Source organism: Nyctereutes procyonoides, unplaced genomic scaffold (genome assembly GCF_905146905.1).
Source record: "Nyctereutes procyonoides isolate TBG_1078 unplaced genomic scaffold, NYPRO_anot_genome, whole genome shotgun sequence".
In the NCBI taxonomy this organism is placed as follows: domain Eukaryota; kingdom Metazoa; phylum Chordata; class Mammalia; order Carnivora; family Canidae; genus Nyctereutes; species Nyctereutes procyonoides.
Window position 1 is genome coordinate 6,597,369 of NW_026575020.1, and position 18,391 is coordinate 6,615,759.

Sequence of the window (18,391 nt, forward strand, 5' to 3'; positions counted from 1 at the left end):
GCAGGAGCATAAAATAAGTACAATTGCTTCGGGAAAGTGGAGTTTCTAATAAAATTAGACATATACCTACCCTATGACCTAGTAATTCTACTCCTAGATATTTATCCAAGAGAAATTAGTGCTTATGTTCACAAAACAAATTATACAGGGATCCCTGGGTGGCGCAGCGGTTTGGCGCCTGCCTTTGGCTCAGGGCGCGATCCTGGAGACCCGGGATCGAATCCCACGTCGGGCTCCCGGTGCATGGAGCCTGCTTCTCCCTCTGCCTCTCTCTCTCTCTCTCTCTCTCTCTCTCTCTGTGACTATCATAAATAAATAAAATAAATAAAAAAACCAAATTATACAAGAATGTTCATAGCAGCTGTATTCTTAATAGCCCAAAACTGAACAACTCAATTCCATCAGCAAAAAAATAAACAAATTATAGAATATTCACACAATGGAATACTACTTTGCAAAAAGAATAAGATAGAACTGATGCACAGAACAACATGGATAAATCACAAAAATATGATGTTGAGGGCAGACAAAAGAAATCCTACTGATTTATGAAGTTCCAGAACAGCAAAACTATTCCATGATGATAGAAGTCAGAAGAGTGGTTGCCTCTGGGGAGGGCTATTGACTGGAAAGGAAACTTTCAAGGTACTGGAAATGTTTATATCTTAATCCAGGTGTAATCACACAAGTGTATAGCTATATTAAAATCATCCAGTTGTAACACTTAAGATTAGTGCATTTTATGTGTATAAATCATACCTTAATAAAGTACAGGGAAGGAAGGAAGGAAGGGAGGGCAGGAAGAATGGATGGATGAGTTAAAGGATGAAGAATCTCACACAAAAAGTTATCAGAAAGGAAAATTATTGGGGCATCTGGGTGACTCAGTCAGTTAAGTGTCTGCCTTTGGCTCAGGTCATGATCTCAGGGTTCTGGGATCGGTCCTCATGTTGGGGCTCCCTGCTCAGCAGGAGAGCCTGCTTCTCCCTCTTCCTCTGCTCCTGCTGGTGTGCTCTCTCTCTCTTACTCATTCTGTCTCCCAAATAAATAAATAAATTCTTTAAAAAAAAAAGAAAAGAAAATTATTTTAAAGACTGTGATTTTTTTAAAAGATTTTATTTACATATTAATTTGAGCAAGAGAGAGAGAGTGCGAGTGAGAGAGGGAGAGAGAGCATCTCAAGCAGACTTCATACTGAGCATGGAGGACAATGTGGGGCTTAATTTCTGACCCTGACATCATGACCTGAGTCAAAACCATGAGCTGGGTGCTCAACCACCTGAGCCACCCAGGAGCTCCTAAAGGCACTATGATTTTAAGGAGGTTTATTATAGTTCAGTTAAGAGATTTTCTGCATAATATTGAGCAAAAACAGCCAGATACATGAGGACCTATGTATGACTGAATAAGCAAAACTTGAACTTTGCTGTTAGAAATTAGAGATGTGTTTCCCTATAGGTGTGAGTAGTTACTGAAAGACACAGGGGGTCTCTGGAAATTTTGGTAGACAAAGTCTTGCTTTTGTTTAGGGGATGTGTTCTCTTTCTGAAGATTCATTGAGCTGTATATTAATGATTAAGCATTTTTCTGGACATATATTGCATTCAATAAAAACAACCAAAATAAAACAGACAAAAAGATATTTTTAGTAGCTAAATACCCCTAGCATACTTCACATACTAATTTATAAGATACACTACCTTAATTAATTTCAACTCAACTATATGCCACCAGACACATTTTAGCAAAGCTTCTATTATGTGATAAAACCTTATTTCCCTGTAACATCCTAATATAAGAATATCACCAATGTTAGGAGGAGACCCTGGATGAGAATTTAAGTAACTCATAAATGATTTTATCAAGCCCATCAGCCTTCAGGAAAGCTTGTTCTCTGGATGTTAAGACCACTTTGTTCCCAAGCCCACATCTGTCCTATCTTCCATGTAAAAGCTGGATAGTAAAATTTAAACAGTGGAACTCAAAGACTCCAAACTTGAAAAGCCATCTGTTATAATCACCTAACCTAAAATGCTGCACTGACAAACCAGAAAAGCAAGCAATGAAACATAGGGGAAATAAATATGAATAAATGTAGCAGAAATTATAGGATTTCTTTTTTTTTTTTTGAAATTATAGGATTTCTGTAGGGTGTAATGGCTTATAACGTGAAAAAATTACATCTATGATAGTTATGTCAATATGTAAAGATTCTCAGATGATGGTAAAACTTGAAACTTACCTTATTTTTCCAATATTTAAAATGATTGAAAATTGTTTAAGTGCTACACTTATATAATGAGGTACAAATGTTATTATCTTAATAGCTGGTACCAGAATTCCTCTTAGAGAACTGTCACCGTTTGGAAAAATAACTTGTTTTTCTGTGTGTTGGTGGTTGCGGGGAACCTAAACAATAAGCAAATAGCTAAACTATCTTTTCAGATGGCAAGGGAAACAGAGTTGTTTTTTTTTTTTTCTTTTTGTTTTTTTGGTTTTGCTCCAGATACAATAAAGGGAGAAAGTACATGTGAGAAGGCATAAGGCTGAGAACCACATCGGGTGAAGGGCCAGAGGGCACCATCTGATGACTGGAATAGCAAAAGGGTTTAGGAATCAGGATGACTAATATTCAAATTGAAATAATTTGCATTACTGCTATGTAAACCCCTCCTCTCTCTCCCTGTACCACCTGAATCTCCAGTGATGTCTTCTACTGTCACAGGGGCTTCACACGGGTAGGCTTTTGTGGAAACTGAGGAAAAGGATATGTCTAGACCAAGGTTTCTCAACCTTGCACTACTGACACGTGAGGTGGTATAATTCTTTCATTGTGGAGGCCGTCCTATGCATTGTAGGAAGTTTAGTAGCATTCCCGGCATCTATCCACTGGATGCCAGTGGCATCCTCCCCAGTTGTGAGAACAAAAAATGTATCCCATGTATCACCAGAAGTCCCCTGAGAGACAAAATCACCCAAGCTGGCTGTTTATGCCACAAGTTTATGCCTACAACGACTCGAGGCAACTAAGAGCCCAGAAGGAAAAGCAATCCTGAGAATGCATGCTCCTTGAGATATACTAGGATTTTGAGGAAATGTTTGGGCTTCCATGGGGAATAGATCATGCATAGAGTTCAAAAGGTCTGGGAAGCCTACCTAACATCTAGGCTATACCCACAATGAAGTTCAAATATTTCTATCAATTAAAAAATACATATTTTATTTTTTTAAGATTTTATTTATTTATTCAGGAGAGACACAGAGAGGCAGAGACACAGGCAGAGGGAGAAGCAGGCTGCATGCAAGGAGCCTGACGTGGGACTCGATCCCAGGACTCCGGGATCACACTCTGAGCCAAAGGCAGACACTCAACCGCTGAACCACCCAGGCATCCCAAAAAATACATATTTTAAAAAACAAAAAGGAAGACAAAGAAAAGTAAACCTTTCCTTTTTTTCAACAGAGAAGTAATACAAGAGTACCATTTTATGGGATGCCTGGGTGGCTTAGCAGGGAGCTTGATCCTCTCTCTCCCTCTACAACTGCCCCTCCCTCTGCTGCTCCTGCTCTCCCTCTGTCTCAATAAGTAAAATAAACCTTAAAAAAAAAAAAAAAAAAGACTTTTTTAGGGCAGCCCCGGTGGCTCAGCGGTTTAGCGCCGTCTTCAGTCCAGGGCATGACTCTGGAGACCCAGGATTGAGTCCCACATCAGGCTCCCTGTGTGGAGTCTGTTTCTCCCTCTGCCTGTGCCTCTGCCTCTCTCTGTGTGTGTCTCTCATAAATAAATAAATAAAACTTTAAAAAAAGAATTTTTGAAATGTTACCAAATATTTATATGATGTATAATACATGCCAGACACTTTTGTAACTTTTCTTTTCTTTTTTTTTAAATAAGCATCTTTTTTAAAATTTATTTATTCAGAGAGAGAGAGACTGAGAGGCAGAGACACAGGCAGAGGGAGAAGAGGGCTCCATGCAGGGAGCCTGACGCGGGACTTGATCCTGGGTCTCCAGGATCAGACCCCCGGCTGCAGGCGGCGCTAAACCGCTGCGCCACCGGGGGTGCCCTATTGTAACTTTTCAAATATTCATTTCTTTATTCTTCATGTAAAAATCTACGAGATAGGTACTATTATTATTATTCCCACTTTACAGATGAGGAAACTGAGACCCAAAGTCAAACAGGTACCAAGAAAGTGACAGAGTCAGGATTTGAATCTAGGCAAATTGAACACACACACAAAAAAAACCATACAGGACCTATGAGAAAACACTAAAGTTCAAAGACAAAAGACCATCTTGAAGAACTAGAAAAAATGCCTCCCTCTGAAGTAGATTTATTAGTAAAGAACAGAAATGTAGAAGTGCCTAGGAGGCTCAGTCGGTTAAGCATCTGCCTTCAGACCCTGTGATCGAGTCTTGCATTGGGCTCCCTACACAGCAGGGGAGTCTGCTTCTTCCACTCCCTTTGCCCCTACCCCCTGCTCCTGCACGTGCGCTCTCTCTCTCTCTCTCTCTCTCATTCTCTCTCTCAAATAAAGAAATAAAATCTTTTAATAAAGAACAGAAACATATAGATAATTTTGAATTCATATTCTCAAAAACATACAGAAATTCATTATATCTATAAGCCAGAGCTTTGCAGATGTAATGAAAATGAAACAATGAGTGATAAGGAAAAAAAATACATGGAATTTTAAAAAAAATGAATGCTGAATTAAAAATCATAATGAAGTCAGTGACAGGTAAAACAATAAAAAAGGTGAAACAGAGAAAGTAGATTGGGGTTCAATATACACATAATATAAAACCCAATGAGGGATCCCTGGGTGGCGCAGCGGTTTGGTGCCTGCCTTTGGCCCAGGGCGCCATCCTGGAGACCTCGGATCGAATCCCACGTCGGGCTTCCGGTGCATGGAGCCTGCTTCTCCCTCTGCCTGTGTCTCTGTGCCTCTGCCTCTCTCTCTCTCACTATCATAAATAAATAAAAAATTTAAAAAAATAAAATAAAATAAAACCCAATGTGACAAAATAAAACAAATGGAGAAGTAGTGATAATAGAAAACTTTCCCAAGTTAAAGACATTCCTAAGTCTATAGCTCAAAAGGGTTCCTTACAAACCAAGCAAAATTATTAAAAAATCTAAGACCTTGACACTACCTAGTGACATATCTGAGAATAAAGAAAAATATCTTATAAACATCCAGGCAGGAGGTGGAAGGAATGAGCTACATGGGCAGCCCAGGTGGCTCAGCAGTTTAGGGTGGCCTTCGGCCTGGGGCCTGATCCTGGAGACCTGGGATTGAGTCCCACATCGGGCTCCCTGCGTGGAGCCTGCTTCTCCCTCTGCCTGTGTCTCTGCCTCTCTCTCTCTCTCCGTGTCTCTCATGAATAAATAAATAAAATCTTAAAAAAAAAAAAAAAAAGAAATACATCAGGCTAGCATCAGACTTCTCCACAAAACTGAAGACTAGAAGATAATGGGACACTTCTAGAGGATGAATTGTAGGAAGGAGAAGGAATGTACAGAGTATAACCCAAAAACTTTATGCCCACACCTAAGTTTATATGAAACTGGATAGACACATTCTCAGACACACAGGGGATCATTGAGTATAGTGTCAAAAAACCCTCCTTGAGAAATTCACTCAGCATTATATTCTAGATCATCATCTACTAGGACTTTAAGCACTGTCCAATCCAGGACCCAGTATGGTTACTTGGCAGGTGAAATGTAGCTACTGCAATTGAGGAAGGAAATTTTTTGTTTGATTTAATTTAAACTTAAATAGCCACCTGTGGCTAGTGGTTACCATATTAATCCAGTCTAAATATCTAAGAGATAAAAATTAAAAGTTTAAGAATGAAAAAGCCAAAAAAAAAAAAAATGAAAAAGCCATGGTACAAAAAGTAAGCAATGAACAAATTAAAGGGAAAAACAGTATTATAACTATGATTTTAAAATATTACACAAATGTCAGAAATAATTATTATAATATAATATACATAATAAAACATGAACAATTTCTGAGTCTAAAAGTCTCAGGTTAGAGCTGGCTCAGTGAGTAAAGCATAGCACTTGATCTCCGGGTGTGAGTTTGAGCCCCAAAGTGGGTGTTTGAGATTACTTAAAATCTCAGATTACAGGGACAACTGGGTGGCTCAGCAGTTAAGCATCTGCCTTCAGCTCAGTGCCTGATCCTGGGGTCCCCGGATCGAGTCCCATATCAGGCTCTCCCCCCATGGTGCGTGCTTCTCCCTCTGCCTGTGTCTCTGCCTCTGTGTGTGTGTGTCTCTCATAAATAAATAAAATCTTTAAAAAAAAAATCTCAGGTTATACCAGCAATTTGACATTTCACACTGGAGGAAAGAGCCAAAAGGTGCTGTTTCATTCTTAATGTTGCTAAATCAAAGGGACATGGTGGAGTTTTTTTTTTTTGTTTTTTTTTAAGCCTTAACAGGAAAACTACTAGTGGAATAAAACCTGAACGTATAACTTCTAAATCATCAGGAAGAAAAAATTTTCATGATCTAAGAAAATGCTCAAGATACCTTAGCAATTGGAAAGACTCTAGGTGGAAAGATCGGTATTTAAACCTATCCACACAATATGTCCCAACTTTTAAGTATGTACACATAATAAAAACTGAAAGAAATTCTTGGAAATTTAACAGTTGTTGACCATGGGTGACTGTGTTATCATTGTGTGTTTTCTAAATTTTCTACAATAAGCATTATTATACTTTTATAATCAGAGAAGATTTTAACATAAAAAAGAAAAAGAAATATGGTTATGTCTCACTTTTCAGTAGCATCACCTATTTACCTATATCACAATTTAAGTAAGAAAGACTCTGAGTAGCCAAAATGCATGTCACAAAGTCCACACCCAAAGATCTGGGTACTGTATTCATCCAGAGAGCCCTTTGTGTCTTCTTTTATACATACCAATTCCAACAAGCTTGATTACCTGATGTTCTAGTAGCCCAGCAGATACAGACACACTCAGCATGGTGTAAAGTGATAGGCCTAGCCTCACAGTAGGAAAAAAGTGACAAAAATAAAAATACAAAACAGAATTGCCATTCACAAAGCAGCCTCAGGGCAATTATGGCAGAATCATCCCTAGACAACTCAATATATTTCCACAAATACGATAAGTGATACTCACTGTAACAACTCTTGAGTTAAAAGTGTTCAAAGCAGACTGGCTGGTTGAGGAAGTAAGAAAAATTCCTAATACAATTTTAGAAAAAGACTGATCACAAATATTTGTGATAAAAAGTTAAGAGTGCTTAAGGAGAATATCCTCAGTTATCGAGAGCAGCTCACTCCTGCAAATTGCAGACTTGTAATTTTACTATATTGAAAAGGATTTCATGGCTGGCTCTGCATCGACCAACACAAATCTGGAGAATAATGTAGAAGGAAAGGAATGTTGACTGCTTCTTTCCAAGGAAGTTTAAAAATAAGTAACCAGGGATGCTTGGGTAGCTCAGTGGTTGAGCATCTGCCTTTGGCTCCGGTCATGATCCCAGGGTCCTGGATCAAGTGCCACATCAGGCTCCCGGTGGGCAGCCTGCTTCTCCCTCTGCCTATGTCTCTGCCTCTCTTTGTGTCTCTCGTGAATAAATAAATAAAACCTTTAAAAAAAAAACAAATAATAAAATAAAAATAAGTAACCATAGGCATATAATAATTAGTATTCACACGGCAATTGCTACTAAATGCAGCCTGGATGTGGATGTTGTTTTGGCTTTACTCCATATTCCCAACAGGATTTAGGGACTTTGGAGGTAGCTGGGACCTATTAGCTATGAGGGTGAAGTCAGTAGGCCCCATTCCATCACACACAGCATACTGTGAGCTGAAGAAATATATGTCCTACCTCCTTCATACTTGCCTCTAGTCCTTCTGACTTCAAAAGCAAGACTAGAAAGACAAGAAAGAAACTGTATTTATATCTGTGGAATGAAGATTATGCAAACTGCCAGCACTCCATTGTTTTTGTTTTCAGTATGGTTATCACAAAACAAAAGCGAAAAGATAACTTCTACATCTGAAGGCTGATAATTTGAAAACAGACCTGAATATTTCCTCCTCTTTCAATAAGTCAGTAAACACCTTTTATTTTACTTATCTGGAAGGTAGTTATTTGCTGATATGGACTAGTTACTATTTCTATAAGAGAGCTTGACAGAATCTGAGGAAGCTGTTTCCTGAGTTACTCTTAAAGTACTCCTGCTCTTTTAATATTAGCCAAATAGCCAAGAAGACGTTAAAAAACAAAACAAAAAAAACCCAACACTTCCGCACACTCCACTCCCAGTGCTAACAAGGGAAAAACATAATCCCTTGGTGAATGATCCTTTAGCGCTCTAGACCACTATGACCTCTCCAAGCTTCTATTTGTCTTTTGTTTGTACCTTTTTATTTTAAATAACCCTACTAGTTGTTTATCTGATTAACAAAAATAATACATGGTCATTGTCACAGTTCCAACAATATGAAGATGTATGAAACAAAAGTAATAATGTCTGCCTCCCCCATCCTCTCATTTTCCTCCCAAAGAAACAATGTTAACAGCTAGGTGTATAGTCTTACTTCTTCCCAGGCTTATAAAAATATATATATAATATATGGGAGGGAGGAGTTGGTTCACTTTTTTGTTTTCAAACAAAAATGGATTATATATATTATTAGTCTTAAAAATATGGACACTTTCCAAGCCAATACATACAGACCTATCACATTCTTTTTAATGACTGCAAAATATTCCATAAGATGGATAATTCATTCATACCATTGCCCTGCCTTTCCCAACTCCTGGACATTTAAGATGGATCCTTGTACATATATACTTCATGTCCTTTAAATTCAGTAACATAGATTCCCAGAAGAGGAGTTTCTAGGTCAAATGAAACATTTTCAAATGTTTAAAATTTTATCCTTAAAATTAATTTTAGACCTTCAACATTTCTGTTCCTTTCTTCATTATGCAAAATTTTGGCATAAACCTTTCATAATGCTTTGCATATTTTATTTTTAAAAGCACACATGTTATGTCAAAAAACACCCCTGTCATTTCTGCTCATGTAGTTATAAATAAATAAATGCTTAAGTTATGGCTGTGATGGCCAGCGTTAAATCACCGTGCGAATGCTTATGCCTTGGTTTATGAAAGTAGTAATTCATTGTGGAAACTCCACCCCCACAACCATGTGGCAGCACTAAAGTGGCAGCTCTCTCACCCTGTGACTTTCTCCACTGAGTGACGATATAGAGATCAGGACCTACATATTTTCTAATTGTCAACAGTTAACCTTAAAAAGTGTGTGTGGTGGGGAGACAAGTACACAGCAACAGACAATAAATTGAAAGTCATTATGGGTTTCTAATATCCACAGATTATTTGTAGTATAATGAATAATTCTGTTGGTCTACACCAGAGACTATATATCATTAAAAAAAAAAAAACCTATAACCAATGTGTTATGATTACATGAACCTTTCAAAAACATAGTCCTCAAACATTTTTCAATAGAATTATTGGTTGGAATCCCCCCTCTCCTTCAGATTCATATTCTAATTGCAAACTTTAAAAAAAGGCCCTAAAGAAATACATTAACCAACGAAGCTCCTTAAAATTTAATCTCAGACTCCTCTATAGATTCTAAAGACCCAGGCACCAACACAGATTGTTAAGACACAGCAAGTTTGACACAGAAGTATGTGACATGCAATTAATCTCCATTCATACCCTGCTCTACTTGTCAGCAAACAAAGGTTCTGCTTTAGAAGGAGATCTGAAGACTTCAATTAAAAACAGTCAGCTAACAAGAAAATAATCTAAGCTAAAGGAAGGTGGCAGGTACAGAAATGAGTTGTTTACCAAAGTGTCAGTTTTGAACAATAAAGAACTGCACATCAAAAATGTTGAAGGAGTGTATTTCATTGCAAGCCTCTGAAAATAAAAAAGAATTTCCTACTAAAGCTGCACACAAAACGGAAGTATAGTTTAACAAGCTGGTAAAATAGGTTTCCTCTCATCAAATGACAGATACCAATAAAAATAATCACTTTATATTTTTAAACACAAGGGCAGAATTACATTTTTGGCCACAGTTCCTTCTCTCCCAGAAACCGTCACACTTTGAGTCTCTCTTTACATTCAACATCCAATATCGAACCAATGGTAGAAAGAGAGGCTGGATTGCTTCTTCTCAGACACCCAGATGATGCTGTTTCACCCTACAAATACTTTTCTACTCTGAAAGTTTAGATTTACTCGGGTCATATAAGTAAAGTGGATTTTGGAAACTTCACCTCAAAAGAAATACCTCGTTGACAGCTTTTACATAGAAGCAATCCAGAATGGAAACAGTGCTACAAACAGAGACCAAAAGGACTGCCAAATATTTGATTAGGAGGCATTTATACCAAGATAACAAGGTAATGGAGATATAAAACCAATTACATTGAGAGAAACTGAAAAAAAAAAAAAAACTCCTTGCCAAAAGTCTGACCTGCCCAAAGCAGGCCATCTGTTAAATATGTGTCAAAAATGTCACTTGGATGCCAAAAGGCTTAATTCAGAGTCGTTTCCTCCTGGGACGCTTATGCAAGGACAGATTCCAGGCCTCTGTCCTTCCAGGAAGGTCAGTTACAGGAAAGCAAATCACTTTTGCCAGAAAGAAGTGTGAATGGAGCTGGAGATATTGCCCATTAGCAAAAAGTCTCTTTCCAGTGTTAGAAGCATCTGTGGAGTGTTGCTGAATATGGCCTTAACTCTTAAAAGGACTGCTTAGGCACCATAGTTTGAGGGTAAACACACCAGTATGGGGCATTTCTAGAAGAGTTAGAAACTTAATACTGCATCCACCTGCCCTGGGTAGACAGCAAGATCCGCAGAAGTCTGCAGGCTGGCAAAGGGAGGCAGGGGCCTTCGGCACCGACAAAACTCACACTTAGCCCCAGGCCTTGGCCAACAGCATCCCAAGAGCCCCTCGAGCCCCTCACAGCCCCCCGAGAGCCTCGAAGACCTCTAAGCAAGAAGGTGAGGGGCTTCGGGGCTGGGGAGGGAGGAAAGGCAAAACCCCACAGACGGCAGGGTACTGTCCCGAGGAGAAAGGGTCTGGCCAAAGACCATGCAAGGTCGCATGGAGGTCCCCCCCCCCACCAAGAACCTGGCCGGATGTTGTTCAGAAGCCTGGAAGGTGAAGTGGAGGGGGGCTGGAGACGCCTCGAGGAAGAAATAAAATGTGGGGACGCCGGGGTGGCTCGCCTGCCTTCAGCCGGAGGCATGATCCTGGAGTCCTGGGATCGAGTCCCACATCAGGCTCCCTGCATGGGGCCTGCTGTCGCTCCGGCCTGTGCCTCTGCCTCTCTCTGTGTGTCTCTCATGAATAAAATCTTTAAAAAGAGGAAGAAAGAAAGAAAGAAAGAAGAAAGAAAGAAAGAAAGAAAGAAAGAAGAAAGAAAGAAAGAAAGAAGAAAGAAAGAAAGAAAGAAAGAAAGAAAGAAAGAAAGAAAGAAAGAAAGAAAGAAAGAGAAAGAAAATGTGGAACTGAGGGGGAGTGAATGGGACCCTGAGCGGACAGGATGAAATCTGGGTCTGCAGAGTTGAGGGCTCCAGCAGTCTTGAGGTTCTGGAAGGTTGTGGATGATGGAGCCGAAAAGAGAGGCCGGTCTTGGGAGCCCCTGGCGTCTCGGCTCGGGCCCAGCTCTGCACCTGCGGGACAGGGGGCCGGGAGGGGGGCCTGGGGCCGGGCCAGGGCGTTACCTTCCATGAGCCAACCGATCTCCTCGGGGAGGGCGACGGCCTGCATTTGGCCGGGCTGCGGGGAGGCCGGAGTGTGAGGCGGGAGAGCGGCCGTGAAGGCCTGGTGCCAAAGCCCGCGGGCTGGCAGGCGGCTGTCTCCGGCGGAGGCACCTGTACCTCTGTCGCCGCGGCTGCGGCAGCCGGGCCTGGCCGCAGGGCGGGGCCGCGGGCCCGGGGCGCGCTCAGGAAGTGGCGCGCGCGGCGGGCGGGGGGCGCGCCCCGGGCGGTGTTGGGGGGAACACCTGTGCGCGGGTGCCCGCGCCACTCCCGCGGCGCCCGCAGGTGGAAGCACTGGGGGGCGGGGAGCCGCACAGGCCACCCCTGCTCCCCGCACCGGAACAAAAGACTAAACGTGGCCCAAAGGAACTTCATCTCCTGGGACACTTTCTACCCTAAGTACTGGCCAGTGGGCCTCAAGGGACACGTCCCAAAGCCACGGTGGTGCCCGGAGTGGGGCGCGGAGCCGCAGAATCCGAGGAGGCGGTCCCCGCCGAGCCCCGCGGCAAGCAGTTCCCGATCCGGCTGGCACGTCCACGCCCAGAAAACCGGGCAGAACGTCCACTATCTCGGGCAAACGGCGGTCTCAAAGGAACGGCTGTAGGTCTCAAGTAATACAAAGCCACCAACACTGGGGAGGAGCGGAGCGGCGCGGCGCGGCTGCAGCGGATACAGGGAGCCAGTGTCCCTCCCTAAGGCTGTAAGGTTGCCAGGAAAGGATGGGGTAACCCCGAAGAAGGCCGGGGGAGAGAGGACTCCAGCCTTTTGCCTCTAACAGCTGGCAAAGGGAGGAAAGTGAAGAACGGGAGATCACAGAAGTGTTCTCCTCCCCTCCTCCAAAATACAGTATGGGTCCCTATCCTGCTTGCGATCTGAAACTGTAGTATTGCAAGATGTTACCACTGGTGGAAACGAGGAAGGGGTAGAGAGGATCGCTCTGTATCATTTCTTTTAACTTCTGTGAATCTCAGTGATCTCAAAAACCTTTGTGGAGTTTTTTAAGCTCAATAAACCAAGTGCCATGAAAGCAGAAAGTGCCACGAGTGTAAAAGGAGGGAGACAAATATATTTTTTTTAAAAAGGAGAGAAGTGTGGGTGCATATGTGTTTAATGGTGCATATGACATTCAAGATGGGCCCTGGACACATCAGGCTTGGAAGGGGCAGGAGGGCTTTTCAGGTGGAAAGAACAGAATAAAAATGGATGGAAAAACCTTTTGCTTGAGGAACAGCAAATAACCCTTTTACTGGATGGTATAGGGAAATCATGGCTGTCAAGAAAACGTGAAGTCTTATTGTAAAGGGACTTGAAAGTCAGAATGAGGATTTTGAACTCAACTGGGGAGACATTGACAAGTTTTGAGCTGTGGCATGTGACCTGTGTAGTTGTGTGATCTTGCACATTTCACTTTTTCCTTCTTTATAAAAAATGGAGTTTCTAGTCTCAGATTCTTGCATACAACAAGAATATGTGGGAAGGATTGGAAGCAGTGAGGGAGAGAGAACACAGGGAAGATGGGTGAGTGGTTTTTACCGCAGCCTCAGGGGGAAAATGTTGATGGAACCACGGATTTGGGGATGGAAGCCATAAGGAGAAACTGTCCAGAAGGACAGGGAGTGGCACTGCCTGCCTCCTGGCCTAGTTTCCCAAGGTTGGGGGCTTGATCCTTTAAGGGGTGCAGTGGCTTTGTAATGTAGGCTTGTAATGACTATCTTTACATGTCCACATCCTGCAATCTGAAGAGGAATGGTCCCTTGGTTCCAGGATCACATGATCCATCCACAAGTTGTAGCAAATTGGGCTGGGGGTGGAGAGACAGGGGCTGGGGCCGGGAGGTTGTCTCTGGGGACTCTGGCTCCTACTGCTGCTCCTTCTTGCTCTGGAAAAGTTAACAATAGACAAGCTGCCTTCTCTAGACTCGGGAGCAAATACCAGGTCCCTGCTAGGGCATTTTTATCATACTCAACTGCTCCTTCTATAGAATTGTAACTGCTCTCAAAGAGTTTTTTGAGTACTTATGACGTGTTAAAAAGCTAAGGAGGATATACCAGAGCTCTCTGTACATGCATGGTAATTTTTCTGTGAATCTGAAGCTGTTCTAAGAAACAGCAAGGGAAACAAAGTCCCTCCTCTATGTAACCCCAGCACTATGTCTTGCTTTCTCTCTCAGCAGTGGGAGGAAATTTGACAACCTCCCCCTCTTCTTCAAGCATATCTGTCAAATGCTAATATAGGCCACAGGCTAATGAGTTGTTTGGTAAAGAGCAATGAACTCAGGTAATCTTGTGTCCTCTCTGGCCTCACTGCCTGCAGAGCTTACTTATACCAAAAGAAGCAGCAGTAACTAGAGGCACAGGTATTCTACAACCGTTCTGGGTCTCAGACAGGGGGAGAGAGAGGTGCAGAGTTGGGTAGTATGAGGTGGGTGACTGGCAGATTGCAATACGGCATTGTCATGTTGCATCAAGTTTCCTCATTGCAGACAGAAACCTGCCTCCACACATGAGCGCGGCCCCTCCTTAATCATCTGAGGACCCTGGTTCAGCAGTCAGCCTTACTCCTAATGACATTCTGTTAAATGGACAAATTCCTTTGAAGCCTTGTCCTTCTTTGAAATCCAATTTCGCAAGAAGCCAAATCTGATTGGGGGTAGCCATGGAAACCACACCGAGGAGTCTTTGAGAAGGTGGAGAGAGGCAAGGTAAAACGTGATAGTCAAGAGTCCTTTACTGCTCTGTCGGAAATATCAAAGGGATCTGGAGAGGTTGGCAGCAGGCGAGTCCCTGCCCGGGTCCGATTCTGTGTGGCTGGGTACCATGTGGCTGTCATGGAAGTAAGCAGCCAGCTGTCTCCGCACACAGGCAGGGGGATGGAGCAGAATACACAAATCCCAGATCTGTCTGCCTCCCTCATCTTCCCCTCCCCCAGCCCCAATTCCAGTAAGATCCCCTTCGAAGCTGCCTGCCCCTTAAAGGCAAACAACAAAAGAATGACAAGGTCAAAATTCAAGGGCCTCCCCAACAGATAAGAGGTCCTTTGGAGCAGAGGCCACGAAATTAATCTGAAATTCCTTGTAATTAGATAAGATAAGGGTATCTAAAGAGATGCAGAACCGCTAGGAATGGAGTCCAGCAGCACAACATGCAGAAAACATACCACCCGGTCCACTGGGGCCCCTCAAACACTGTCAGCAGACAGAAGACATAGAAAACAGGGTCCATGCCAGTCTCTGGGCTGCTTGGAGATGCCATCTACATGTTCTTATGCCAGGTGGGCACTCACTAAATATGCATCCGTAGGGTGTCCAGGGGGCCCAATCAGGAAGAAACAAAAGCATCTGGCACCCAGAATGGCATGAGGTGGGAACAACTGCAAGCAAAGCAGGAGCTGGCTGGCTTTGCTCCACCCTGAGTGAAATGGGTCTAGAGAGGAGACTGTGGAGGGCAGGCTCTTGGACTTTATTCTGAACTGGTTATTGATCCCTGGATGCTGGGTCACGACACACGGCCGAGCTGATGTCTGCCTATGGATGTGCGGCTGCTGTATCTCAGCCCCTTGGTCCCAACCCCATCAACCGGGTTTATTGACTCTTTTATTGACGATGCTGGGGCCTAATGAGGACTAGAGCTGCACACTTCATTAAGAAGGAAGGAGAGATGATGCATCCTGCCCGGTGCCAAGAACCAGGCTCAGTGCATGCTTTGCAAGTCCTCAGAAATCCAGCCTCATGCCACCCCTGAGGTAGAAGATTCGGACATGAGATGTTCGCGTAGGCTCATCACTGCAGTGGCCTTGAAATGCAGGGTGTCTACAAATTGCCAGAAGCCATACTCTTAGTAATTAGCTAATCTTTTGAATCACGAGGGTCCTATCCACACACACAAATATACTTTCATGGTCTCCCTTTCCAGGTCATACTCCTAAATTACCTGAGCTAATACATACAACAAAATGAGCAGGTCCTTTTATCAGGCAAAATGCTCAAAGCAGCTTTTCAATGAGGTACAGGCTGAGAACAGAACAAGGGGCTATTAAAACTCAAAAGTATCTTCAAGGTGATCAAATTCAAGATGAAGGATAAACAGTGCTTTGCCTATGGCCACTCAGCTCACCAGGGGCTGTGCTGGCATTAGAACCCTGGTTCCCTAGCACTGGTCCAAAGCTCTTGTAGAACTGAACACCAGAGATGCATAATTACAGCCCGGGGATTACAGGGAGGTGATTTGGGAAGCCACCATTGTTGGGATCCCTTGATCTAAATAGTAATATCTCTTTCTTTGTTCTTTATCTTATCTTTCTAACACCCCTCCCCATCACTTTTCCTCTTTTCCCCAATCACTTTTTTTTTTGTATCTTCTTTGCCTATCCCTTAGACCATATTAGACGTTCCCCGTGGGCACTGCTGAGCCCAGCAGAAACCCTAAAGACCAAAGAGGTTGCTGACTCTGACATTCTCGGTCTTTTTGATTGGCTCTCTTGGGAATCTGAAGTGGAGGGGGCACACAGAATGTGTCAGCTGTAGCCAGATGAGGCTGTGCACTCTCTGAGTGAGATGTGCAGGCAGTCTATGGGGTTAATCTGCATGGGAGGCAGGTGGGGCTACAGCCAATTTTATATGCTAGATATTTGCAGACATAATAACTTTGAGAAATTATGCAGAAGGAGTAACTATTTCTTTGGGGGTGATTAAGGAGACTTATGGTAAATAACAGAGGGATAGCAATTTTTTAAGGTTAAACAGGCTTTCTTTTCATCTGTTATTTCAAAGGGTAAAAGTTTAAACCCTCAAAGCCCCTTTCTTTACTTCTGCCCTTTCTTCTCCATCACTTTACTACAGGTCTGAGAATTCAAGGTAGAGGTAGGGGGATTCAAGGTGAGAGAGGGGGCAGTTATTTGGAATCTGATAGAAAGCTCTGGCCTGCATGGCCCATATGCACATATGCTTTGAAGAATAACTCACACTAAGAGGACTTGATGTAATCTGACCGGAATCCCCAGTATTCCCAAACACCAACGAAAGCACTATGTAGAATCAGAGTTAAGGCAGCAATGGTGGATGATTTCAAGGTCAGAAAGTGGGTAAAAATACCTTTCCCCAGTGGACATCTATATGCAATGGCCTTCAGGTGCCCAAAATACGTTTTTTTCCTTGCTCTCAGAATTGTGTCAGTGTCCATTTTATTTTATTTTTTTCTTTCTTGATGTCTGTTCCCAAACATCCTTGGGCTTCCCTTCTGGCAGCATTTCTGAAAGCGCAGACCACACTCTCTTTCAGATACAAGACTGCACTCTTAGTTCTTACTGCGCTGCATTCAGGCTTTCCTTTTCCTTCTCTTCTAAAAGATGGATGTCCCTCCTTTCATTCTTCCATTAGAATTCATGATCCCACCCCCTCCCACTCCCCATTAGAGCTTCAATCTCACATCCTTTCTCATCTTCAGTCTTTCCTGTCTGTCTGCTAACATCTATGGTCTCCTCTATCCTAAAAACAAAACAAAACAAAAGAGAGAAACCTTACTTCAACTCTGCTACTTTCTCTAAATTTCATTTTTTCTTCTCCTTTCTTTCCCACCCTGTCAGAGCTCACATCCTGTCTCCTGACCTGCCCATCTTTACACCATTGAGGTGACTGTCCCAAGGTTGTCAAGGCTTCTCAATGTTATTAACCTCTCTTTGCAGCTTGAGGGGCATCAGCCACTTGCTCTTGCTGTAAGTGGCCAGCTTCCCTAGCAAGGCACTATCCTGGTCTTCCTGTTCTTCTTAACTATTGCTGCTATGCCTCCTTCTCCAGCTCTCTTCATTTCACTGCTGGTCACAAGTATGCCCCAGAGGTTTGCCTTTCTCTCCTTCTTCCTCTTGGTGTTCTCTTTGCTCTCTCTCCTAGGTTTCATTCTCCCACCACCTTAATTTCTCTCTTCACGAATGTTACTTCTCTAATTTATACCTCTGTCCCACATTTCAGCCTAGATTATCTGAACAGTTCCACCAAATTTCTATTTCCTCTCCCCTTCATCCTTAAAATGGCAACAAAGCTCAGTAAAAAACTTAGGTATGAAAAAGACCTGTATCCCAATTCTGGCTCTTTCACCTACCAGCTCTATGACTCTGAGCAAAGCTCTATGATCCTCAGCTTCCTCATGTGTAGATTGTAGATCATAATCCCTACCTTGCAGGGTAATTGTGAGGCTTAAATAGGATGGCATACACATATAATATATGGTATATGCTCAATAAAATGTAACTATTAGAAAGGATTGCTTTTCTCCAGTAATCTAAGCACAAAATGGAGGGACCGTCTTCATCTTCATTTCAAACACCCACCAAGCCTGCCAGTCTTACCTTTTCATCAATGTCTTTTGATTTCTTATCCACCTTTGCATCCTGAGTGTCATCATTGGTTGATTTCTTATTATTTTTGTTGAGAAGTGATATTGAAATGGCTTCCAATCAAGCCTGTGGCTCCAATCTCTGCACCCATCACCCAAGTTCCAGAATACACATCCCAAAGCACGATCCTGAACCCCACAAAGAGGTGATAAAGTACAGTGGTCCTAGAGTCAGACAGTTTTACAC

General features: G+C 42.6%; 1 protein-coding gene across 1 annotated transcript in view; it reads right to left on the reverse strand.

The window, feature by feature from the left end:
* Positions 1-11,917, reverse strand: part of SKAP1 (src kinase associated phosphoprotein 1) — a 280,023-nt gene extending 268,106 nt beyond the window's left edge. The window contains exon 1 of the mRNA XM_055328928.1: positions 11,783-11,917. Coding sequence (XP_055184903.1) covers positions 11,783-11,828 — 46 coding nt within the window. The 5' untranslated portion in view covers positions 11,829-11,917. The remainder of the gene's footprint in view (positions 1-11,782) is intronic.
* Positions 11,918-18,391: the final 6,474 nt, after the last annotated feature.